The sequence below is a fragment of the Gopherus evgoodei genome, chromosome 5 (assembly GCF_007399415.2).
Source record: "Gopherus evgoodei ecotype Sinaloan lineage chromosome 5, rGopEvg1_v1.p, whole genome shotgun sequence".
In the NCBI taxonomy this organism is placed as follows: Eukaryota; Metazoa; Chordata; order Testudines; family Testudinidae; genus Gopherus; species Gopherus evgoodei.
This window is the reverse complement of record NC_044326.1, coordinates 15,471,145-15,497,022: the sequence shown is the minus strand read 5'-3', so window position 1 is coordinate 15,497,022 and position 25,878 is coordinate 15,471,145. Positions and strand designations below refer to the sequence as shown.

The following is a 25,878-nucleotide window of genomic DNA, read 5'->3' as shown; positions in this document are numbered from 1 at the left end:
TGTCACATAGAGTATAGGGTGTCACAGAGGATAATTTGCTATTGCTACCAGTTATTCCATTAGCAGAGGTTTTTTTCAGTTTGTTTTTATAGAAACCTGGGAAATTATATTAAAAAAACTATGTTAAAAGAACATCATTAAGATTGCAAGTCAAACACTCCAAAGTTAGGAAATTCCAGAATTAAGCTTGTTTGTGCAACCTTAATTCAACCTATTTATGCATATGCACTATGATAGAATCTTTAATTACATGATTGTGATGGATGCTTAAACTGCATTATCATGCTTAGTCACTAGGTGGTGCTGTTTGAAGATTACTGCAGCACATCTCTGAGTGCTCAAATCTGGAGACAGTCTACTTTTTTTTTTACAATAAAGTTGTTGTTGCTAGTATCCATTTTTCTCTGTCTGTGTGACTAAGCTGACATGGTGTCAGAGTAACAATAGAAACTGCAGAATGTCATCATAATTCCACATGCATGAGAGAGCTTCATCTTTGACAGACCATCATATTGGAAGGAACAGTGTGCATGATTTCGCATCTCAGCTGAATTTAGTCCGAGAGAGACCAATAGAGTATTCCAGGGGTCAGCAACTTTTGACAAGCAGCCCATCAAGGTAATCTGCTGGCGGGCTGCGAGACTTTTTGTTTACATTGAGTGTCTGCAGGCATGGTGCCCCGCAGCTCCCAGTGGCTGTGGTTCAAAGTTCTCGGCCAATGGGAGCTTTAGGAACTAGCCGCCAGCACGTCACTGAGGCTCACAGCTTCCAGCAGCTCCCCTGGGCTGGAAACGGCAAACTACGGCCACTGGGAGCTGCAGGGGGACCAGACCTGCGGATGGTCAATGTAAACAAAATGTCTCGCAGCCCGCTAGCAGACTACCATGATGGGCTGCATGCCGAAAGTTGCCGACCCCTGGTATACTCTATTGAGACAGATAGTGAGGCGTTCAACAGAAACTATTGACATCTTCAGTTTGTTCAGAGTTTGAACAATCAACAGAGCAAACTCTACAAGCTGCAGATGCAGAACCAGAAGGAGATGATTCACCTATTCCAGAACTGCCAGAGACAACTGCTGCAAATAAAAGGCAGCTTAGTCACCAAGTTGTTACCTGTTCTGACCATATAGTTAAAATAAACAGTATGATTTAAGAATGGACAGTAAATAGAAGATGGACACATGTTGAAATTTGTAGTTGGTTTTAAAAAATAGTTTAATGGCTTTAAAATTGTTAAAAAGCAGAAAAAGAAAAAAATAAGGGTAGTTGTGGTGGAAAGCTTACACTGCATTATAATGTGTAATTACTAAGTGTGTGCTGTGTGACGAATACTGCAGCACATCTTTACCAAATACTGGAGACACACTCCATTCCTTTTTTACCAATAAAATTATTATTGTTGTTCACGTCCATTTTTCCTCTGTCTCTGTGTGACTAATCTGACACACCTAGCCTGATTACATACTATTTTTCCATAAGCCCCCAGCCTTAATAATGTTCTTTTATTATAGTTTTTGTGCGAATGTTTGATTTCCTAGATATCTACAAAAGCAGACTGAAAAAAAATTTCATATTTACATGCACATGATTCATTAGCAGTTTTGTAACCTTTAGAGTGCTTGACTTTGCAAATCTTAATAATGTTCTTTTAATGTATTTTGTGTGTGTGTAGTACAATCTATTGTATCTCTTGAAAATTCTTTTTTAATCAAGTCAAAGTATAAAGAAGGACTCTAAAAAGCTAATTGCATTTCAGATCTCAGAAAGGAAATCTGTGATAACACTTTTATATTGGGCTTTTTCAGTTATTTCTATTCTTATTCACTCCAATTTTATATCAGGGACAAAAATTAGAAGAAAGATAGAAACAAACTTCCTTTAAACTCTCTTCTCAGCACCACTTTACCAAAGCTTTGTAACATGTCAGTGCATTCTAGAATCAAAATTTAAGTTTATGTCGGCCAAAAAACATGGACATGTAGATCTTCAGAAATAAAATAGATCCATATACTAATTACTATAATGACTCTTTCCGTGGACTGGTATGACAATAGTATCTAAGAATAAATGTGATTCAGTCAGTAAACTCTCTATAAAAGTATGTGTTTGACAATCAAACTGTGTTTCGCACAAATGGAATTTCTATGTCTTTGTTTATATCATATAGATTGCAAAATTAGAAGAATCTCTTAAGAAAGCGACACAACAGATACATCAGATTCAGTGGTAAGAGGCTTAGCATAGCAAAGATAAGTTTGAAGTATGCTTTGTATTATTTGCCTCTCTCTCCTATGATGCATACTTGTGTGAGTAGATGAAGTTATTATTTAGCTTTCTAGAAATGAATGAATGAATGAAGTTTTCTGTTATCCTACCTCTTCCCACATGAACATAACATGCCAGGAAACAAGCTTCTTATTTTAACATTAAAATCAATAAGTTTTCTAAGAAGTTAACATTTTTTTGCTGTCCATATTTTATGTTTGTACCAGGTAATGACTCAGATCTGAATGGATGTGCATTTGAAAATGACTTGCTGTACTATGTGACAAGCATTTTTGTATGATGTGTACTTTTAAAGTCAATTTTTAAAACTTCACCTTGTTAACTAGAAATGTTCGCAAAAAGTCTGATGGGCCTGGTAAGTTGTCCATGTGACTTATTGTTTTCTGAACAAAGCTTCTATACCCAACAAGGATTCCAGTGGACATTAGAAGTTCAGAAACGCTAACATCAGAACTTCCTGCATCCCATATGCAGGATGATATGTTAATGAATAAACACATGCATGTCAATATTTTTTCTTGAAAATTTTATTTAAAAAGGCTAAAGAAATTCACAAAACTAAGGTTGCAGAGTTAATTGCAATTATTTGTACATTAATATTGGGCCCTTTAATAAGATAGTCTGCCAGATGTTACCATTAGTAGATATTGCTGTGCATGGAGGGATTGGTGTGGACAATATAATATACATACAATAGACTTTATAGCTAATCGTATGCATTTTTATGAGTAACTTTGGCATGTTAAAAGAGCAATAGATGGTAGTAATATAACTCAAACATATTTTTTGTTTAATTTGTGTCTATTGTAACTTTTGTTTTGCATTTAGCATGAGGCCTCCCCAACAAACTATTCAACCGTCAGTTTCCTCTACAGTTAGAAATCCCATTTCCAGTAAGAGAAATACTAATTTAAAACATTAACGATGAATTATGTACGATTGATTGTAACACTGCTCTAACATTCAGTTTAATTATTTTAGTTTCCTCAGCAAAACAGAATGGATATTCTCCATACATACCTCATTCCAACTGCCCATCAACCTCAGAAATGTAGGTACAGATCTATTAATTATCACTGAAAACCTTAGGAACAATAAGAGGTTTAAAATTAGTATTTGTCCAAAGCCTCTTATATTTACTTTGTGTTATTACTTTAGAAAAGTATATGTCTTGTTGGCTGTGAGTCCAAACACTAATGTATATTCTAATTTTAGTATCTAGTTTCTCCTCAGTAGTGAGACTAAAGAGTTGATGAGAAAAACAGCTATTTATGGTACAGTAGTCAATGAATTCAGGATGCAATTAGTTTAATCTGCTATATACTAAATATTGTTGTATTACTGGTATAGGTCTCAGTTCTGCAATGTATTAAAGCATATGCCCAACAATAAGCATCTGAGTAGTTTCACTGATTTCAGTGGATCTACTCACATCTTTAAAGTTAGGCATTTACTTAAGCCATGCTGAATTGGGACCATAATTCCTACCTATATTTTCATTTCAATCTTTAAAATAATTTCAAGCCAAATTCTTTATGGACTTATTTCTGTGCAAACCCCACATTGTCTTTGATATAATTGCACAATTTATAATTCAGAGCAGAATTTGGTCCGAGAGAGACCAATATCACGTCAGAATCTGCATTTCTAATATTTAAGTTGTACATGACAATACAATGAACATTAATTTCTTAAAAAGTTGATCAAGATTTTCAAAAATGTAGTCACTTGATTTTGAGACACTTAATTTTTGGAGCTCCATTTGAAGTGACTTAAAGAGGTCTCATTTTCAGAGTGTGGGAGATCAGCACTTTCTGAAAATCGGGATCCCCTTAATGTGTCTCAAGTTAGCAACCTCAAATTATTAATCACTTTTTAAAATATTGGCCATATTTTTCATATCTGATTCTAATGCTGTTTTTAATCTGCTTTCCTCTCATTTATACACATAAACTGGGATTTTCAAAGGATCTTACAAGAGTTAGATGCCCAAATCCCATTAAATTTCAAAGGGATTAGGCAAATCATTCCTTTAGGCTCTTTTCAAAATCCCAATCATAACTCTCCATGTTTTCACAGCAGAGCATATCTCATAACCTGTAACTGATAACATTTAAAACAACACGTTTTATTCATATTTCAGAATAATATTATTGCCTATACAAGTGAAGGAGCTGTAAATGAATTTATTTATATTAAGTAAAATAGTAAAATAAATACTGCAATAATATATTATTTGTCATTCATGAATGTGAGGATATAACATAATTTTAAATAATATTATTTTAATTAGAATACATTTGTTATTTATTATTACAACATGCACATTTATTTTGCATTACTAGGATAGAATCCATGGAGGTTGACCCTGTACCTTCCCCAATGAGGAAAGTGAGTTCTTTTCTATGTATACAAACCTGATAATCATTGTATAAAGCAACTCTTAGACTCCCAGGCCCTGATTCAGGAAAACGCTTGAGTACATGCTTATTTTTAAACATGTGTCAAGGCTGATTCCACAAGCCATAAAGAAATAAAATCAGGAACAATCAACATGGATTCACCAAGGGCAAGTCATGCCTGACCAACCTGATTGCCTTTTATGATGAGATGACTGGCTCTGTGGATGGGGAAAGTGGTGGATGTAATATATCTTGACTTTAGCAAAGCTTTTGATACTGTCTCACACAGTATTCTAGCCAGCAAATTAAAAAAGTATGGATTGGATGAATGGACTATAAGGTGGATAGAAAGCTGACTAGATTGTTGGGCTCAACAAGTAGTGATCAACGGCTTGATGTCTAGTTGGCAGCTGGTATGAGGTGGAGTGCCCCAGAGGTCAGTCCTGGGGCCGGTTTTGTTCAACATCTTCATTAATGTTCTGGATGATGGGATGGATTGCACCGTCAGTAAGTTAGCAGATGACACTAAGCTAGGGGGAGAGGTAGATATGTTGGAGGGTAGGGATAGGGTCCAGAGTGATATAGACAAATTGGAGGATTGGGCCAAGGGAATTCTGATGAGGTTCAATATGGACAAGTGCAAAGTCCTTTGCTTAGGAAGAAAGAATCCCATACACCGCTACAGGCTGGGGACCAACTGGCTAAGCAGCAGTTCTGCAGAAAAGGAGCTGGGGATTACAGTGGATGAGAAACTGCATATGTCAGCTATGTGCCCTTGTTGCCAAGAAGGCTAACGGCATATTGGGCTGTGTTAGTAGGAGCATTGCCAGCAGATCAAGGGAAGTGATTTTCCCCTCTGTTCGGCACTGGTGAGGCCACATCTGGAGTATTGCGTCCACTTTTGGTCCCCCTCCCCACTTTGGAAAGGATGTGGACAAATTGGGGAGAGGCCAGCGGAGGGCAACAAAAATCATCAGGGGGTTGGGGTACAGGATTGGCTGAGAGAACTGGGCTTGTTTAGTCTGTAGAAGAGAAGAGTGAGGGGGATCTGATGGCAGCTTTCAACTACCTGAAAGGGGTTTCAAAGAGGATGGAGCTCTGCTGTTCTCAGTGGTGGCAGATGACAGAAAAAGGAGCAAATGGTCTCAAGCTGCAGTGCGGGAGGTCAAGTTTAGATAATAGGAAACACTATTTCACTAGGAGGGTGATGAAGCTGTGAAATGGGTTACCTAGGGAGGTGGTGGAATCTCCATCCTTAAAGGTTTTTAAGGCCTGGCTTGACAAAGCCCTGTCTGGGATGGTTTAGTTGGTGTTGGTCCTGCTTTGAGCAGGGGGTTGGACTAGATGACCTGCTGAGGTCTATTCCAACTCTAATCTTCTGTGATTCTATCAAAAGAGATAAACCTAATTGCATCTTTCTAGACATTTCCTGATCTACTTACATATCTGGGGTTTCAAATGAGTAGCTTCTAGGTATGATTTGATGATTTTTCATACCTGGTGCAAGCTCTTACAGCATTGTTCCAGCCATGTCCCTGCTCTCCGGGAAAATGCAGAATGCTCTCCTATGCATGCAGTCAGACTTTTTAACCCTTTACAGGTAAAGCAAGTAGAGGACAGCTACCAAGAAGAATGTTATAGCTAAATGGCTGGCTGAGTGTCCATAAAAGGAAGCTACTTTCCCCCCTTTCTCCCCACCTCACATTTATCACAGCATGTTTAAGTGCTTGCATGCCTTTCAAAACAAAGATGTTTTTCTGAAGCACTAGTTGTTAAATTCTAGCAGTTCGTTTCTAATAGTCTATCCTCTGAATACAATAAATAGAGATTTATCATGCCATTGCCAAGTTATATAGCAAAATGCTTGAAATCTGTTCTAAAATGAATCCCAATATGTTAACATTACAAGATTGTTATAATCATCCTCAATCATCCTTATGCCGGAACTTTACAGTTAACGTTACACTTAAAAGAAATCTCAACATTTTAAGGGATGCAAATGCAGTTTAGGTATCCAGACAGCCTTAACTTTTTGCTGTAGTGGCACTAGCCTCCAATCTTTCCTTGTTTGTATTTTACATAAGGTCTGAACAGTCTTGTAATTTTTTTGTCCTTAAGTTACTAATATATACTATCAACCCTATTTCCAGTATTTTGTCTGAGAGTTTTTGCTTTATAGTCATATATGTCAAATGAAAATATCTCTGATGCCCAGTTGAAAAAAGCTATTTTGTTGAATTACTGTAAATGCTAGTTGCCAGAAAAGGATTCTGAGAAGGCTACTGAGTAGATAAATGAGGCATGGAGAGGAAATAGAAATCACTGAATGGGTATCATTTTGAAAATGAAGGCAGCATATATATGTGCTGATCTACATTCAAACTACATGAATGCTGCATACACCTGTACCATTATGCCTTAAGTCACTATGCATGAAGCGTAGTCTCACATTTGAGCAATATTTATCAAAATATTTTCAATGTTTTACCTTAATATTTTATAGAATATCTATAATGTTAAAGTGCATTAATAAATAGCACATATATTGTTCTATTATTAATACCTTTCCATGCACTTAGCCTGAGACAGTGACTGGTCCAACAAGACTGTCATTGATAAGCCCACCTCATGATGGACGTATGGGTAAGATTTTTTTTTTAAAGTACCTGACTAGACATAATGTATTATATATCTATAATGCTTAGTTTTAAGCATATGTGTAAAGTTAAATACATGCTTGAGTGATTTGTTGAATAGGGATGGATTGCTGATTTGAGCCCTCTGACCTGTAAGGAAGGTATTGTGGAGATATCAGTCCAGTAAGAAGGAGCTAGTTAAGAAGCAGAAATGAAGAGGTCTGCTCAGTACTTATTTTTTCTGGCCAGTGGGTGACCTCCCATAAACTAAGTAATGTTTGCTAAACAACCATTGCTAATAGTTGGAGAACAATTAAACTAATGTAGTGCTCAGAAACAGAAGTGATTTACTTGTGGTGCATGCACAGCCTTTTACTTGATTAGTATACTGTCTTATTAGTTATTACAGATTAACATTGTCTTAGTATGGATACTTGATGTGAAAAGGAAAACATGAAGCTTGGTAATGAAAGTAAGACAGTCCAAATTGGAAGCTTCATAAGAGTTGATTTCTCCTAGCACAAAGGTGAGGAGAGAATGGGGAATGGCTATGGCAGGGCAGCCCAGAGGATTCAGGGGGCCTGGGGTCTTCGGCGGTGGGGGCCCCCCACTTCAGTGGTAATTTGGCGGCTGGGGGTCCTTCCACTCTGGGACCCGCCATCGAAATGCCCCGAAGACCCAAGGCCGGGGCCATCCACCACCGAAGTGCTGGGTCTTCGGTGCTAATTTGGCGGCGGGGGTCCTTCCACCCCGGAGTGGAAGGACTCCCCACCGCTGAATTGCCGATGACGACCCGGAGCGGAAGAAGCTCCGGGGGCCTGGGCCCCTCGAGAGTTTTCCGGGGCCCCTGTAGCGAGTGAAGGATCCCGCTTCAGGGGCCCTGAAAAACTCTCGTGGGGGCCCCTGCGGGGACCGGGGCCTGGGGCAAATTTCCCCAATTGCTCCCCCATCTGGGCAGCCCTGAGCTATGGTGGCTTTAAGTCACCTTTGCAGCTTCCCAATACTGGGTTGTTCTGGTGTTGGGCATTGGGGAGGTCCCTGAGGTAAACTGGACAACCCTGGAGGCATGTCTATGTTATGGAAACCTTCCTGGTTTCTACTATGTTTCCCAGATCTTCCGCAGTGCTGTGTCCTGTAAACCCATCTCCAGCATGCCCCTTTCACCTCCAGCCTTATCCCCAGCATGCTTCCTTATACCACAGCTTGAGGAGGAGTGCTCAGGAGGCAGCTGTACGGCTGTGTTCTGCAGTTCCTGCACCAGGGTAATCCTCCATCAGCTGGGTATAGAATTTTTAGGGGCCCTTTTCACTCCTCTAGCCATTTTACATGATGTAAAATAGCTGGAGCAAAGATGAAGACTCCCAGGGCTTCAGTAGCATTCCTCATATGTTTAAAGTTCTGTGCATGCTTAAGTGTTTCACAGGATCAGGGCTAGATTGTTCAGCACCTTGCCAGATTGAGTCCTTAGTTTGTGTGCAGTACACATTATTTTGTAATTGTAATACACATATTTTTATTTCTACTTATCAATAATCAGTAATGATTTTATCATCTATTTCATATTTTATTTAAATGTTCAGATCCTCTGAAGCTACATTTTTTCTTTCAAGATGTCTGTATGTCTAGAGCAGGGGTAAGCAACCTATGGCACGGGTGCCGAAGGAGGCACGCGAGCTGATTTTCAGTGGCACTCACACTGCCCAGGTCTTGGCAACAAGTCTTGGGGGGGGGCTCTGCATTTTAATTTAATTTTAAATGAAGCTTCTGAGACATTTTGAAACTTTATTTACTTTACATATAACAATAGTTTAGTTATATGTTATAGACTTATAGAAAGAGAACTTCTAAAAAGATTAAATTGTTTTAGTGGCACGCAAAACCATAAATTAGAGTGAATAAATGAAAACTCGGCACACCATTTCTGAAAGGTTGCTGACTCCTGGTCTAGAGCTTTGGATAAGCATTTTGTCATGATGTTTAAATATAAATAAATGCATGAAATGAATTAAATAATATAACTGAGCATAAATGTAAATAAGATTCAGCACTAGGCATGAGCACACTAAGCAATTGCTTAGGGCCCTGAACAGCTCAAAGGGAGCCCTGTTCACTTTTTATTATTTGTTTTCAGCAGGAGAGTGTTCCTGTTTAGAGCCCCTAATGGGCTAGCAGCTTGATGGATGCTATTTTAATATTTTAATTAACAACATCAAGAAAAAGAAACTAACAAAAGTGATGGGCCAATTTTTTTAGCCAAAACTTCTTTTTACCAAAATATGTAGATTTGGGTTGATCAGCATTTCACAAATTAATGTAGAATTTCTCAGATTATTTCAGTTGGAAAAAAAACCCTTAAACTTTTTTTTATTTACTGAAAAACTGCAAAAAAAAAATTGGGGTCAACTGAAATAAAATTTTGTTTTAAATTTTTGATATAGTTAGTGAAGTGAAAAATTAGCTATTCACACAGCTCTACACAATTTTAAGACTATGTTACTCCCTCATACACATACTAGTTGTGATCACTTTCTGCAGCCAGAACCTGCCTACCTCTATCCTTCACTTTTTGTCATCAGCGCTCTCCACCTGGCATAAAGCTGTGGTGAATTTGGCCTAAAGTAGATAAACTAAGATTCTTACCTTTGTCTCTAAAAAGGATAGCTTCAGTAAAGGGGGGACATAATTTTTAATATTGTTTTTAAACTTATTGTTCATTATAGGTAGTGTTTCTTATAAAGGTTGTCAATCATCGGGACTAACAGCAAGTCAAAATAGCATAGCAGGATCTCTAAGGTAACTAGATACAGCTCATGCTTTTCAAGATGTTACAGTTTTTGTAAAGAGAATGAAATTAAATCTTGCCTTTCCTTGTAATAAAGCTATGCAGTGTAACAGTTGCATTGTATATTTTGCCTTTCCAAAAAAGAAAAGATATTGTGCAAGCTAACTGTAATTTATACATGTTTTTATTCTTGTTGGAGGGCCTGATTTTGAAACTATGGGTTCCAAAATTTGCACAGGCAGTTAGAGCATATATAGCTGTTTGCACCTGCAGTCATGATATTTTCACACAAACATCTGTCTCTAATGTAAACAAAGTGGCCAAAATCTTTGTTTTATGTCTCATCTGAAAGGCAACACTTCCACCAGCACAATATTGCATTCATTATACTTGGGATATGGCTTCTGTAATTACTCAGAGAGAAGAGTGCTACCCATTGAATCACCTGAACCACTTCCTGCAGGACCTACATCTCACTTTGAAGTTTCTCATCCAAGTATTGACAGCCTCATTTTTTTTTACTTGCATGAACTGTGGAAATCACAGAACAATGTGATATGGTTCCAGACCATACAAGTGCATTGCATCCATAGTTTTGAATCACAAGAACAGAAAAATGGCCATACTGGATTAGACCAATATTCCATCTAGCCCAGTATCTTGTCTTCCCACAGTGGCTGGTGCCAGATGCTTCAGAGGGAATGAACAGAACAGGGCAATTATCAAGTGATCTGTTATTTGTCATCCAGTCCAGCTTCTGGCAGTCAGAGGCTTGGAGGACACCCCAGAGGATGACTATCTTGGCTAATAGCCATTGATGGACCTATCCTCCATGAACTTGTCTAATTCTTTTATGAACCCAGTTATACTTTTGGAGGTGCGTTGTGTGAAGTACTTCCTTATGTTTGTTTTAAACCTGCTACCTATTAATTTCATATTATTATACATTTTCAGATTGATATTAAAATATATAATACAAATATAAAAATGTCTTTTTTTCCTCTTTCATCACTTTCATCTCTTTCATCACTTGTCTTGTCTTTCAGTTGTTTGAAAAAAATGTCACCTAACAGTCTAACATTCTGATAAATAATACACGTGTAGTGTGCAATAACTGATAATACATTTTTCCTTTAAAATATAAACTTTGAGAATTTCTTCAACAATTTTTTAGATCTATTGAAGTATAAAAATGCCTCAGATCTTTTCACTACACTGATTGCATTAACAGGTCAACACCAGTAAGAATACCACATAACGGACATTCGTTCACTTCATCATCTGGCTCACAAAGTACTAGAATAGGCTTATGGGATACTTCTGCTTTCAGAACTCCTCAGTTGTATGCATGTACACCACCTTCCTCACAAGCATCTGTAACAAGACATCCAATCACCATCTCCAGTCTTCTACAGAGGCAACATGTAGGCAAGTAAATTCTATGAATTATCAAAATTAAATTATTTGCCTTGAAAAGTTTTCAAGGTACAATATAAATTATTGATTATACAATGAACAAGTAATAATTTTGGAAAATTTGGGGTATAATATTAACACAATGTGAGCCTTTCATACAATATTTAGAGTAGTTGAGAATATACCTTTTGTTTTAATTTGTATAATAATATTATAATAAAGATACAGAAAAGCTTAAATCTAATAATTTTAATATTTGCTTTTAAGTGAAGTCCCAGTTTTGAAAAATTCAATCCATATAATACTTTAGTAGATGTTATTGTGATTTATCAGAGAGGTAGCGGTGTTAGTCTGGATCTGTAAAAAGCAACAAAGAGTCCTGTGGCATCTTATAGACTAACAGATGTATTGGAGCATGAGCTTTCTTGGGTGAATACCCACTTCGTCAGAGCTCTGGAAATTTCCATTACATGAGTCTGACAAAGTGGGTATTCACCCAAGAAAGCTCATGCTCCAATACATCTGTTAGTCTATAAGGTGCCACAGGACTCTTTGTTGCTATTGTGATGGCAACTTTAATGTACTTCTTTTTCCCTTAGTTAATCCTTTGAAATCTGTAATTATTCCGAGGCAAAAAACTTGAATAAGAAGTTACTACCATTGACCTTTTTGGCAAATACCCTGAGGGGTTTTAAAAAATGTAATGTTATTTGAATGTAGGTCTACCTCAAGCCCCCCTGGCTAGCCCATGTCAGCTGACTTGGGCTCACAGGGTTTGGGCTGTGGGGTTATAAAATTGCAGTGTAGACATTTGGGTTTGGGCTGGAGTCCAGGCTCTGGGACTATTCCCACTCGTGGGGTCCCAGAGCTCAGCCTGCAGCCCAAATCCACACATCTACACCTCAATTTTACACCCCTGCAACCTGAACCCCATGAACCAACTCAGCCACAGGTGTTTAATTACAGTGTAGGTATTCTCTGAAAGTCTTGAAATCAACAGCAGCAGTGGCCTTGCCTTCCTGAAGAAGCTGCAGATGCAGATGATAAACATGCAAGAACAAGTGGTTCTATTTGGCTGTGGTTTAGTTTTCATAAATAGCATGCACTTGTTGTCTAGATAGGGTGACCAGATGTCCTGTTTTTAAAGGGACAGTCCATTTTTGGGGACTTTTTCTTATATAGGCGCCTATTACCCCCCACCCCATCCCATTTTTTCACAGTTGCTATCTGGTCACTCTACCTCCAGGGGTTACTGGGGCTTCAGATGCTGGGCAACATGAGGTTGTTTATGGTTCTTCTACAGCTGGCACCTGGATAGTAGCAGGGGGAAGCTGGAGCCAGCTTTGGCATCTCCATTCACCCCACCCACCACTTTCCCAACATCACCAGTGGTAACATCAAAACCTTCCTTCCTCCAAAGTTTCAGTTATGGTGAAGACTAGGGAAAGAAAACAGAGCACATAACGGGGTATCCTGGAAGTAGTTCTATAGGATCTGGGGAAGAGGAATGAACCAGGTGAACTGGAGGTATAAATATGGCAGAAGGAGTGTTCTGAAGAGATGAACTAGAGGCCCTGGAAGGACAAAGGTATTAAATGTGGGGCTGAATGGGAACCCTGAAGAGACAGAGGAGGGTTTCAGCTGTGAACCTTGAGCAAGGAATTTAGGAATGTCTGGCATAGTTAGAGAAATTCTCTTTGTGCAGGAATGAACAGTAGTGGTGGGGATAAACTGAGTGAGCATCTGTAATGAAGGGGCTGTAGGTAGTAGCTGGAAGGATGGATAGGATGTTGCTGGAGAGTGAGGGGCAGTTGAGAAATCCTGAGGAGGAAGAGGAACTGTGTGGAAAAGAAACCAGGAGATCCTGAAAGTCAAGGGAGAAATGAACTGGTAGTGGTCTGGATAGGAGCTGGAGAGAACAAGTGGAGAAACTGATGAATGAGAGCCCCTGGGACTGAGCAGGAGGACTAGAAGGAATTCAGAAAGGATGGGGTAGAATATTAACAGGTAAGAGAAAGAAGGAAGAAAGGAGTCCAGAGATGGAAGAGAGAGAAGTGATGACACTCATGGGAGAAAGAAAATAAGGAGAGAAGTGGGGATTGAAGAAGAAGAGAAAGATCTAGGTGGAAAAATAGTAAAGGGGGTACAAAACAGTGAGTGGGGTTGAGTAAGAGGGACAGAGAGAACAGATGAAAGGAATTAAAGAAGAATGGACACTGTAACAGATCATTTGAGTAAAACAGAATTGAAGGAAAAGACAAAATTAGAGGAAAGGAAATGCTATTTTTCAAAGAACAAAAAGAGAAAGAAGAAGCTGTGACATATATGAGGGATAAACTGAAATCAGAAAGAAAGAAATAGAAGAGAAGATGCAAGAAAAGATACACATTTTACATTATCAAATTTTATTTTTTATATTTATTGCATTTTAATTACATGTCCTGTATCTCAATAAGTTTGGGGGGAAGGAAACAGAGAGCAGTTATGTGCATTTAATGTATATTAATATTCCTGGCCACCTACCGTGGAATCTGTAGTTTAAAAGCAATTGTCTTGGTTGCTACTTTCCTTATATTATCACCTTCCCCAATCGCTAAGCATTTCCATCACAGCACTGTGCCGTTATTTGCCAGAATTCCTACCTCAACTTCACACTCCCTGTGGGCCCAACACTCATCATCACCCACATAAACACACAGCAGTGACCACAGGAAGTGAGAGTCACTTTAGCATAAAAATTACTGAAGATAGCTGGTGTACCTGCACAGAAGCTAGCCCACAAGCTTTGTACAGCCAAGGTAGGAGTTCCATGGGGACTTCAGTGTTAATTCTTCACAGATGAAAGTGCACATCTCCCATGAAAACTTTATGATTAGAGTTGTCAATTAATTGTAGTTAACTCACATGATTAACTCCAAAAAATTAACTTCAATTTAAAAAGTTTATTGCGATTAATCGCACTGTTAAACAATGGAATACCAATTGAAATTTATTAAATATTTTAGATGTTTTTCTACATTTTCAATTACACTGATTTCTATTACAAAACAGAATACAAATTGTACAGTGCTCACTTTATATTATTATTTTGTATTACAAATATTTGCACTGTAAAAATGATAAACAAAAGAAATAGTATTTTTCAATTCACCTCATACAAGTATTGTAGTGCAATCTCTTTATCGTGAAAGTGTAAGTTACAAATGTAGGGCTTTTTTGGTTACATAACTGCACTCAAAAACAAAACAATGTAAAACATGAGAGCCTACAAGTCCACTCAGTCCTACTTCTTTTTCAGACAACTGATGAGACAAGCACGTTTATTTACATTTATGGGAGATACTGCTGACTGCTGCTTATTTACAATGTCACCTGAAAGTGAGAAAAGAAGTTCACATGACACTTTTGTAGGCGGCGTTGCAAGGTATTTACATAGCAGACATGCTAAACATTCGTATGCCCCTTCATGCTTTGGCCACCATTCCAGAGGTTATGCTTCCATGCTGATGATGCTCTTTAAAAAAATAATGCGTTAATTAAATTTGTGACTGAATTCCTTGGCGGAGAATTTGTATGTCTCCTGTTCTGTTTTACCCACATTCTGCCATATATTTCATGTTATAGCAATATCGGATGATGACCCGGCACATGTTCGTTTTAAGAACACTTTCATAGCAGATTTGACAAAATGCAAAGAAGGTACCAATGTGAGATTTCTAAGAATAGATACAGCACTCAACCGAAGGTTTAAGAGTCTGAAGTGCCTTCCAAAATCTGAGAGGGACAAGGTGAAGAGAATGCTTTCAAATGTCTTAAAAGAGCAGCACTCCGATGGGGAAACTATAGAACCCGAACTGCCAAAAAAGAAAACCAATCTTCTGCTGGTTGCATCTGACTTAAATGATGAAAATGAACAGGTCTACTTTGGATCGTTATCGAGCAGAACCCATCATCAGCATGGACACACATATTCTGGAATAGTAGTTGAAGCATGAAGGGACATATGAATCTTTAGCGCATCTGGCACAAAAATATCTTGGGATGCCGGCTACAACAGTGCCATGCAAACACCTGTTCTCACTTTCAGGTGACATTGTAAACAAGACGTGGTGTCATAACTGTCCTACTCAGATCTGAACCTTAGAGTTCGGAACATGAGAAGCTAGCATGAAACCCCCAAACTTAATTACCAGCTTGGATCTGATATTGCTGCCACCAGCCAGAAAAATTCCAGTGTCTGGCTCACTCTGGTCTCCCCAAAACCTTCCCTGGGGAACCCCAAGACTCAGATGCCCTGAGTCTCACCACAAAGGGAAATAACCCACTTCCCTTCTCCCTCTTTACCTCCTCCCAGATTTCCCTGCCCTGGGGACCCTAGGATACTCCCTGCTTCAAGTCCTTGAAACACAAGTACCGATAGATCTAATCTCTCTCCCCCCTCACCCAGAGGGTATGCAAAGTCAGGCTTAGTAAATCTCACACAAAGAGATTTTCCCCCTCCCTTCGTTTCTTAGCCTTAACGAGTGAAAAACACTCAAACAGGTCTTAAAAAGAAAGCTTTATATAAAAAAAGAAAGAAAAAGACATAAAATGGTCTCTGTATCAAGGGGACAATATACAGGGTCAATTGCTTAAAAGAAAAAATGAATAAACAGCCTTATCCAAAAAGAATACAATTTAACACATTCCAGCAACTACACACATATAAATACAAAAAAAACAATATAAACCTATTGTCTTACTATCCTTGTACTTACAACTTGGAAACAGAAGATTAGAAAACCTGGAGATTCCTGTGGTCACTCTCAGAGCCCAGAAAGAGAACAGACCAAGAACAAAGGACTCACACCCAAAACTTCCCTCCACCCAGATTTGAAAACGTCTTCTTTCCTGACTGGTCCTCTGGTCAGGTGTTGTTTGTTACCCCTTTCCAGGTAAAAGAGACATTAACCCTTAGCTATCTGTTTATGACACATGGTCAGCATTATCTCTTGCAAATTGTAACTAAACTCGTTGCCTGAGCAATTGGCTGAAGGAGGACTAAGTGGAGTTGTAGGTTCTAAAGGTTTACATTGTTTTGTTTTTGAATGCAGGTTTTTTGTACATAATTCTACATTTGTAACTTCAGCTTTCATTATAAAGAGATTGCACTACGTACTTGTATTTGGTGAATTTAAATATACTATTTTTTTTACAGTGCAAATATTTGTAATAAAAAATATGAAGTGAACACTGCACACTTTGTATTCTGTGTTGTAATTTAAATCAATACATTTGAAAATGTAGAAAACATCCAAAAATATGTAAATAAATGGTATTCTATTAACAGTGTGATTAATTGTGATTAATTTTTTTAATTGCATGATTAATCGCAAATAATTGTTTTAATCGCTTGACAGCCCTATTTGTGATATATTCAAAAACTGAAATTTGGAAATACGACAAGCCAAAATGAAAGAAAGAAGAATTAAATTCACTTTAATTTTTGAACCCCCATATCTTCCAAAAGCATTATGCAATTTGCCCCAGAAATGTCTTCCATGGGCTATGATCTGGCTTGTGAAATGACATATGCATTTGATGGATTCGGGAAAAATGGGTGATAGAGGATTGGGTAGAAAACTGGATTTGTAATAATGGAAAGATATCTTGAGGTTCAGCTATAGGAACAAGGATCTGATCTCAGTTTCTGGTGTAAATCCAGTAATTTAAATGTAGTGTAATAGTGTTTCTCTGAATTTATGCCAGTATAACTGAGACGAGAGTCTTACCCTAGCGTCTTTTAAACAATTAGAATCCTAATTCTAAGTATGGGGCTCAATCCTGTTCACAAGTACACTGACTCATTTTTCATGTTCCCTGTAAAATCACTTACTATATTTGCACTTGCATACATAGAAAAAGCTATGCCAAAACTCACAGCAACGTGTTCCTTTGTTTTTATATTAATATTTATAATATTTTCATTTTTTATTCTTATTTTTCTTAAAATAGAGTTCTAAAAGCACTTAAACAAGTGAATGAAATAATTCTTTAACTTTATGTAAAAATATTTATACCTTTGTATTTTTATATCTTCCTTATTGTAGGATCTACTAATCTTGGAGGACGTTCAGTAGAAAGATAAGCAAATGTCTGCAATCTGTATTGTTCAATAAGCATCTGGAGAAACCCTCCACTAGTTTGTGTACATCGGAAAGTACATGTAATTTCTGTAAAATGTAATATTGGAATAAAACAACAAACAGGTCACCCTGGTGAAAACACTCTTAAAATAATATTGCTAATTAACATCCGCAGTTCTTTTAAATGGAAATGGATTTTTTTTTTACTGTTCTTAAAATCTTCGACCAAAAATTTATTGCATAAATATTCATGCTTTTGTAACCAGGCATCAAGACTAACATGACTGCATATGCAATAAGAATATCTTTAAAGTACTCTTCTGTTGGTGAGAGCTTATAAATTCTCTGAATCACCAAACTAGCCATGTATATGAGTAGCTGCAAAGTGCATATTTGTTTAAATGTTTGTGCATGTATACACTATTGTGTGCATGCTCTGTATTGGAGATGGGTCTAGATCAAAACTCCAGATCATAACATCTTAATCTTTGGTGGTATTTGAATCCAGGATACCAGATCTTGATTCCTATTCAAAAGAACACTGTTGGCTTCCACTAGAGAAATGCATAAGTTTTCTGGGATTTTAAATTCTGGCAGACACTGCTGTGCCCATGAGTAAAATGAAGTAAGAGATTCAATACTTCACAAAGTCCACCATTGGATTTGCTTGGCACTCTGCACTTGCCAGACAGAGAGTAAAGTGGGGAAAGAGCAGCAGGTACTCTCATGAAGAGACTGGAGGTCTGTCTGCTACCCTGATAAAACACAACAATAATGAATGGGGGTCTGGAGACCAGCAGGGTGCCTGAGTGATAGAGGTCTTTTGAGAACAGCTTTTGGTCTTGGAAGAACACTGCTCTTATGAAATTTCCACCATTTTAGTTCAGATGCTTGGTCTGAATTTGGATCCAAACTGCTATCCTGGTTTGAATAAAAATCTCAATTCCAACTTTGATAGCATCCAATTTTAAGCACATCTGGGTCAACACATTTCAATTCAATACACAATTTTCTATTGCTCATAACTGATACATTAAAAAAAGAATTTTCAAACCAAGCAAAGGCTTCACTGAGGCTTATGTACATAGCAAGTTTCAAGCTACACATTTGAGATGTTTTTATTGCAGACGTTCAAAAATGTGTGGTTAATATTATGTTAATTTATTTTACAGTAGAAAGTTTTGTCCCCATTCTCCTCTAACTCAAATAGCAGAAAAGATTCCCATATAATTCACCTTCAGGCAAAATTTTATCCCAGAGTGAATGATTTAGAAAGATATTAACACTAAAACAAATGACAGTTAATGTATATCCTTCCAATCTGCTTACAATACCTCTGAGAGGTGAAGTTATATAAATGTCATTGCAATCTTCCATACTAAGTAGGTCTCAATGATTTCCATATCAGATTAGTTCAGATGACAAGTAAAACATATTTTTCTGAACCATCATCTCATCTCACTGCAAACTCATACTGGGATCTGAAAGTCAAGCATGTTCTTTCTGGCTTCTGAAAGCAAAATTCTGCCCTTTGTTATAACTGTTGAACCAAGCAAAGGCTTCACTGAGGCTTATGTACATAGCAAGTTTCAAGCTACACATTTGAGATGTTTTTATTGCAGACATGTTCAAAAATGTGTGGTTAATATTATGTTAATTTATTTTACAGTAGAAAGTTTTGTCCCCATTCTCCTCTAACTCAAATAGCAGAAAAGATTCCCATATAATTCACCTTCAGGCAAAATTTTATCCCAGAGTGAATGATTCAGAAAGATATTAACACTAAAACAAATGACAGTTAATGTATATCCTTCCAATCTGCTTACAATACCTCTGAGAGGTGAAGTTATATAAATGTCATTGCAATCTTCCATACTAAGTAGGTCTCAATGATTTCCATATCAGATTAGTTCAGATGACAAGTAAAACATATTTTTCTGAACCATCATCTCATCTCACTGCAAACTCATACTGGGATCTGAAAGTCAAGCACGTTCTTTCTGGCTTCTGAAAGCAAAATTCTGCCCTTTGTTATAACTGTTGAACTTCATTGCTTTCTGAGGAATTGCACAGATGCAACTGAGGGCAGAACGGAACACAATGACATTGCACAGTTGGCTCTTCAAATGGAACTTACTTGGCAGTTCTGTTGATGTTGAACACACCTGGATAGAATCCAGTTCACTCCTAGAGCTGTTGATTCTGCAGAGCTGACAGTAATTAAAAGTAATAGAAACTTTGTCATAAAATAATCAGCTTGACTCTGAATACACACAGGGAGCAGATTGTGTGAGTAGGAAGGTACCATAGTTACATAGCCATTTTTCATTATAAAAGTAAACTAACTAAACTGCGCCTCAGTTGAACTTGTCCCCCTCTACCTTTTGAATGGTAGCACTAGAGCCCTACTGGTTTCCTTTAGTGAATCTTCTTACCCTTCAGAATTCTTTGGCCCCCACTTGTTAAAAGGCAGCATGTAGTGAGGAAGGCCTATGAGCCTTCTCTTCCCCTCAGGCAGCAGCAAAACTTTTGGTGCGCAACATGAACTTCCCCTTCCCAACACACACACAGCCTGCAGGAGGCAGCCTGAGGTCCTCTCTTTCCATACTCCTTTTCCCAGGCAGCAGCATAACCTCTATAGGAATGCTCACCCACACAGTTTGAATTTATTTCTTGAGCTTAGTAATACTTCTGAAAAGTAATTTAATGAAATGTGCCATATTGCACCAAGTGGCAAGCATAGGATATTTTCAAGAGACTTTAACAGGGGAAAATATGCCTGGGGGCCCTTACTAAGGTAGTATCTATCTTAGGGTTTTATATTGCTGCTCGTCCTGAAGTATCTGGGTGCCTTCCACATAAAGTCAGTAGCAATAGCTAAGTTCCTATTGGACTTCATGGAGTCCCTGGAACATCTCTCTTTTCAAAATCAAAACACTGATTGGGGTAAGGCTTTGGGAATTTTTTTTTTTTACATTGACGTTGATAGGGATTTGGGAATAGAATGGGGTGCTCGGATTATTTATGGTTCTGCTGCAAATTGCTCAATATTGTAAGTTGGTCAAAAGCTATCTAGTCCACTTGGTGGCTTGCCAATCCAACCCTGAAACCTACAGCAGTGCTAATGAGTTTAGAGGAAGAGGAAAGGGAAATCCAGTTTGATTCAAAATTAATAAATGGCATTGATAGAGAGACTGCAAATTTTGGGAAATATTCTTAATTGGTGCCTGTTGGTTCAAGATTGATGAGAACTTAAAACTGTGTATATGTGCATTATTCAAGAGTTTATAACTAGGTCATATGAAATTTAAAAGAAAACATTATAGTGGATCTAATTTACAGTACAGACTAATTATTTGCAAAAATAATTTTCTTAAATGGAAACCATGTGTGATGTAAGCAAAGAAAAAAGAGTGTCTTAAAGTGGTTAACTTCCCATGTTGTCATTTTTGTTTGTGTTTTTTTTAGCATTATACAACACAAAAATGATTAAAATATTTGAAAGAATTTCTTTTAAAAAAAAGGAAGGTGTTCTCTGTAATACACTGTGCACAAATGTCCAAACACTATGCTCATATTTAAGCATCTCCTATTGAAGTCAATGGAAGTTTAATTTCAGCCACATGTTGCAGTCCTGAGCAGTTTTCCAATGAGCCATAAGATCCTAAATACAAACATAAATAATAAAACTGCTGAACCACCCATAACTATTGCTTCACAAACATTAACATGAAAACTTATACAGTATTATTGCTCTGGAGATTTCACTCTCCTTCATCTAAAATGAAATTTGCAATAGAGCAATGGTACACCAGAGGGTGCTAAATTACCTTTAAACAAAATAATTTCAGTCATCAGATTTTTGTAGGCAATTCACGGCTTGCTAGTATAAAAGCTGTGAAGTGTTCTGGTCCTCTCAGTTCAGGGAATGTTTAGAAAAAGTTAGAAATCATACAAAGAAAGGCAACACAATGATACAAGGCTTTGAAGATAAAACATACAAGAAGAGACTGAAGGAACTATATTTAAATTCAGAAAAAAAATACTCTGAGAGAGCATGATCTATAGTCTTCAAATACTTTAAAGGTAATAATAGCGATGGAAGCAGAGAATTAGTGACACTGGTAGGGCAAGGAGCAATGACCTGAAGGAGAGAAATATTTAGGCTAGATATAGGAAAACATTCTTAACAAAGTAACTTGGCAATGGAGTAAACTCCCAGGGGATAGGGTCCAGGCACCATCACTGTGGATATTCAAAATACATGAGATAAGATGTTGGTGGGAATGATGTAGTGTATAGTCTTGAAAAATGCAGGGGTCAGCCTGAATTACTTAAGAGTTTTTCGTCTGACCTGTTTAGCTACAATTCTATGTATTTCAGCTCTTTATTCCTTCTTAAATACAAATTATACAAACGGGCTAAACTGTGTCTTTTTGAGTTTCAGTTGTCAGTTGCAATCGTGGGTGTGTGAAAATGTACTGTACTAGCCATAGGAACATCCCGTGGCACTTGTGAGCACTTTGAGGGCATGTCTACACTTACCTCCTGAGCGATCGATCCAGCAGGGGTTGATTTATTGTGACTAGTGAAAACGCAATAAATCGGCTGCCAAGCACTCTCCCTTCAACTCCGGTACTCCCTCGGAGCAAGAAGTGTAGGTGGAGTTGACGAGGGAGCATCAGTCAACCTACCGCAGTGAAGACACCGAGGTAAGTAGATCTAAGTACTTCGACTTCAGCTATATTTTTCACATAGCTGAAGTAGCGTAACTTAGATAGATTCCTCTCCCAATGCCCGCCCCAGTGTAGACCAGGCCTCAGGTGGCACCACTACTTTTTGAAAGGAATGTAACGTGCACTTTTTCCAGCGCTGGCTTTCCTTTGCTACTAAATATAGGACAGGGTATCTGAAGCATGTCCCTAACATCACTCCAACTCCTTTTGGATGTGTATTTATTTTGATGTAAGTAAATCTTAAAAGTGAATTTTAAAACAGCACAATATACCCAGCAACATTTAAACAACTATTTAAACAGGAGCAAATTTACTCAGCCAACCAATCAATCAGCTGGAAAAAAAAAAGTACTCTTTTTTTACACCCACTGTTATAGTGCTACTCTTGGTACCAACACTTCTCTGTGCCTTGCATCCAGGATTTTAGCTGCTCCCTGCACAAAAGAAAGAACTTGACTTGCATGCGCAATTCCCTGAAGTCTCATACTTATCTGAGGTACTCAAACAAAGGTGTGAGCTCAAGTGGATCTCAAGAGCCACAACCCTACCTTGTCCTTCAGTTTCTTAGAGAGACAGGAGTACCTGATCAGAACCTCCCCAGCTTCCTCTTCCTGCTTTCTCTCAATCACACACCTTATTGTGTGTATTTTCTTCCTTTATTTACTGTAGTATAGTTTAGGGTAGAGTGTAAAGTTCAACTATTGATTTTTTTTTTACTCTACTTTTAGTTTTGATGATGCCATGGGCACTTCCCATCAAAACTTGGAGTGGAACAATCCAGTAAGGTAAAAATTAGGGCTGTCAAGCAATTAAAAAAATTAATCATGATTAATTGCGTGACTAAAAAAATTGCAATTAATCACACTTTTGAACAATAATAGAAAGCCATTTATTTAAATATTTTTGGATGTTTTCTACATTTTCAACTATACTGATTTCAATTACAACACAGAATATAAAGTGCACAGTACTTACTTTATATTTTTTTTATTACAAGTATTTGCACTGTAAAAAAAAAAAGAAATAGTATTTTTCAGTACTGGGGAATCTTCCTTTAAGGTAGATTCCACTTCCCAGGAGCAGCTATCAACTGTCTGAGACTTGTCAGCCTGGCTACACTGAGCACTGCTAAGGGAGTGGGGCTGAGGATGTCACAGAGCCAGCCTGGAACCAGACCTCCCAGTGATCTTAGGAGAGCTATGTTCCCCCAATAGAACAAGGGGGGAGTAAACTCTTTAAGAAGAAGGTTATGGAGTTTTCCTCCCCTTTTACCCACTCTCTTGGGAAGGAATGATGGGGTGCTTTTCCATTTTCACTTGGTGGATAGTTCCAATAAACCAAGGGTGTTTTAAATGCGTGTAAACAAAAAAAGAGTATTATTTTTATAACAAATTAGTTTGACATATCATGAGGTAATAGATGTCATTGGGGTTACTGCTTGTGCTACAGGTAAAGCAGTTATTTGCAGTGTCTGCACCAAATTACTCGAGTTTCCCTGTGCAGTTTTCTCACTTACCTTTCTCACAAAATGACATCTTATACCATAAAAGGCATTCTCTCAATTATTTATTACTTTGTAATAGAGGGGAAGTCTGCAGCAGACAAATGTTAAGGCAAGTATTAACTCACAGACAAGTAGCATTTTGTACAATCAAGCTGATTAAGATGCCAAATTGCCACTGCTTCTTTCTGTACGCTCAGGTTCTGCCAGTCATATCAATCTTGTGAAGAGATAAAAGAGAGTAACTAAATAGGATGCAGCACTTTTTGGCACCATCCATCCATAACACTTCCTTTCTCAGCTAGTACTTAATCTGCCTCTGATCTGAAGAAGTGCAGTTCAGTAGTTCACTCCTTCCATGGTTTCTGAGGCAGAACTCTATTCTGTTTCTTCCCCAGGCCAACATGGATAAAATAAAAGTTAAAACGAGCTGAAAGTACTCTACCTACACATCAGCATTGTGTGCCTTTAGCCCTGGCCTCCTATTCTTGTAGAGACTTAAACAGAAGTCGTTTCCTAATAAATCCTCTCCCACCATTCACCCTGGCCAAGGTCAGGAAACAATTTTGGCTTCTCTTAATCCTCTTGGCAACAGGAGAGTTCCTAAAAGGAGAAGATATTGGCTGATAATATTCAGGTCAGAGACACTTTTTACTCTACTTTGAATCCTTTCAACTTTCTAAATCTTATCATCCCTGGAGAATTATGGTTCCAAGGGTCTTCCAAATCAAATAGTCCATTTGTCTATGTTAGGCCATATAGCGGTGCAGGACTGACCCCTGCAGCACCTCCTGCTAGTCATCTTGGGAATTAGCTCTCCCAGACTTGGAGCTCCCTCTGCAGGCCGGTATCCTGCTGCCACCTGGCCACCCATATCCCTCCCTGGACTCTGGTGCCCCTTTATCTGGGGTGCTGCCCCCTGGCAATACACCCTTCAGTCTTAGGGTCTCCCCACCCCTTATTCCTACCTTGCCTCAGTCATAGGCTACTGACAATCACCAACTCACCCCTGAGCCCTGGGGCAGACTGCAGTGTCAGCCACTCATGATAGGCAAGGGTAGGCCTGGACCTGCTGCCTCTCTCTGCAACCCACTGCCTCTGTGGGGCCTTGGACAAGGCCCTGCAGCCTGGGAAGTTGCCAGTCTGGAGCTCCCCAGCCCCTCTGGCCTTTCCCCAGCCCTGCCTCACTCTAGGCACCCTGAGCTTCCCAGCAGCCAGACCCCTCTCTTTCTGAAGGCAGAGAAATACTCTGTGCTCCTGGTTCAAAGACTTTTTATATGGGGCTGGCTGCTGGGAAGCTCAGGTGACCAACCTGCTACAGGCCCTTTTAGGTCCCAGAGTGAAAGAAAGATAGTTTCATTGATTCGGAGACTAGTTGGAGGTCATCCACATAGGCCATGAAACTTTGTTTTTATATGCTTTGGGATTATCACATTGATTTTTTAATCCCATCTTCTGCCCATGTGTGGGACTGTTCATCCATTCCATAGAAAAGAGGTTTTTCTGTGGTTTCACACCTGCTCTTTATCAGGGCAGCAGTACCAGTTCTTTCTTTTCAGGCGTAAAATTGTTGTAATGATTGCCAGCCACACTGTGGTATCAGAAACTATGGTTATTTCTCATTATATGTAGCAATGCTGACTTTTTAACAGTGACTACAGTTCTTACTGTATTTGATATTTTCACATTAATGTCTGTGTCCTATCAGGCATCTGATATACTTCTTGTTCCAATCTGCCCTCAGTTATTTGAGTGCAACTCCAAGTGACATCTGTTGGAATTGCACCAGAGGAGAAAGTAAGCCGGTTCTGTGTGGTATGGTGTACCTGCAAGAGCTGGTACACCATGCTGGACTGGACTGGCTTCCCCAGGCTGGTGATTTAAAGGGCCCGGGGCTCCTTTCAGCAGCTAGAGCCCAGGGCCCTTTAAATCGCCTCTCGAGCCCCATTGTCGGAGCCCTGGGGAAGCAGCAGCAGGGCTCTGGCGGTGAAT

At 38.5% G+C, this 25,878-nt stretch overlaps 1 protein-coding gene across 1 annotated transcript in view; it reads left to right on the top strand.

Annotated features, from left to right (window-relative positions):
• The window catches only part of RNF212 (ring finger protein 212), a 32,445-nt gene extending 14,794 nt beyond the window's left edge, over nt 1-17,651 (top strand). Inside the window, exons 5-12 of the mRNA XM_030565386.1 lie at nt 2,170-2,228; nt 3,117-3,181; nt 3,270-3,339; nt 4,634-4,679; nt 7,270-7,333; nt 10,047-10,119; nt 11,340-11,536; nt 17,614-17,651. Coding sequence (XP_030421246.1) covers nt 2,170-2,228; nt 3,117-3,181; nt 3,270-3,339; nt 4,634-4,679; nt 7,270-7,333; nt 10,047-10,119; nt 11,340-11,536; nt 17,614-17,651 — 612 coding nt within the window. The remainder of the gene's footprint in view (nt 1-2,169; nt 2,229-3,116; nt 3,182-3,269; nt 3,340-4,633; nt 4,680-7,269; nt 7,334-10,046; nt 10,120-11,339; nt 11,537-17,613) is intronic.
• The last annotated feature ends 8,227 nt before the right edge of the window (nt 17,652-25,878 follow it).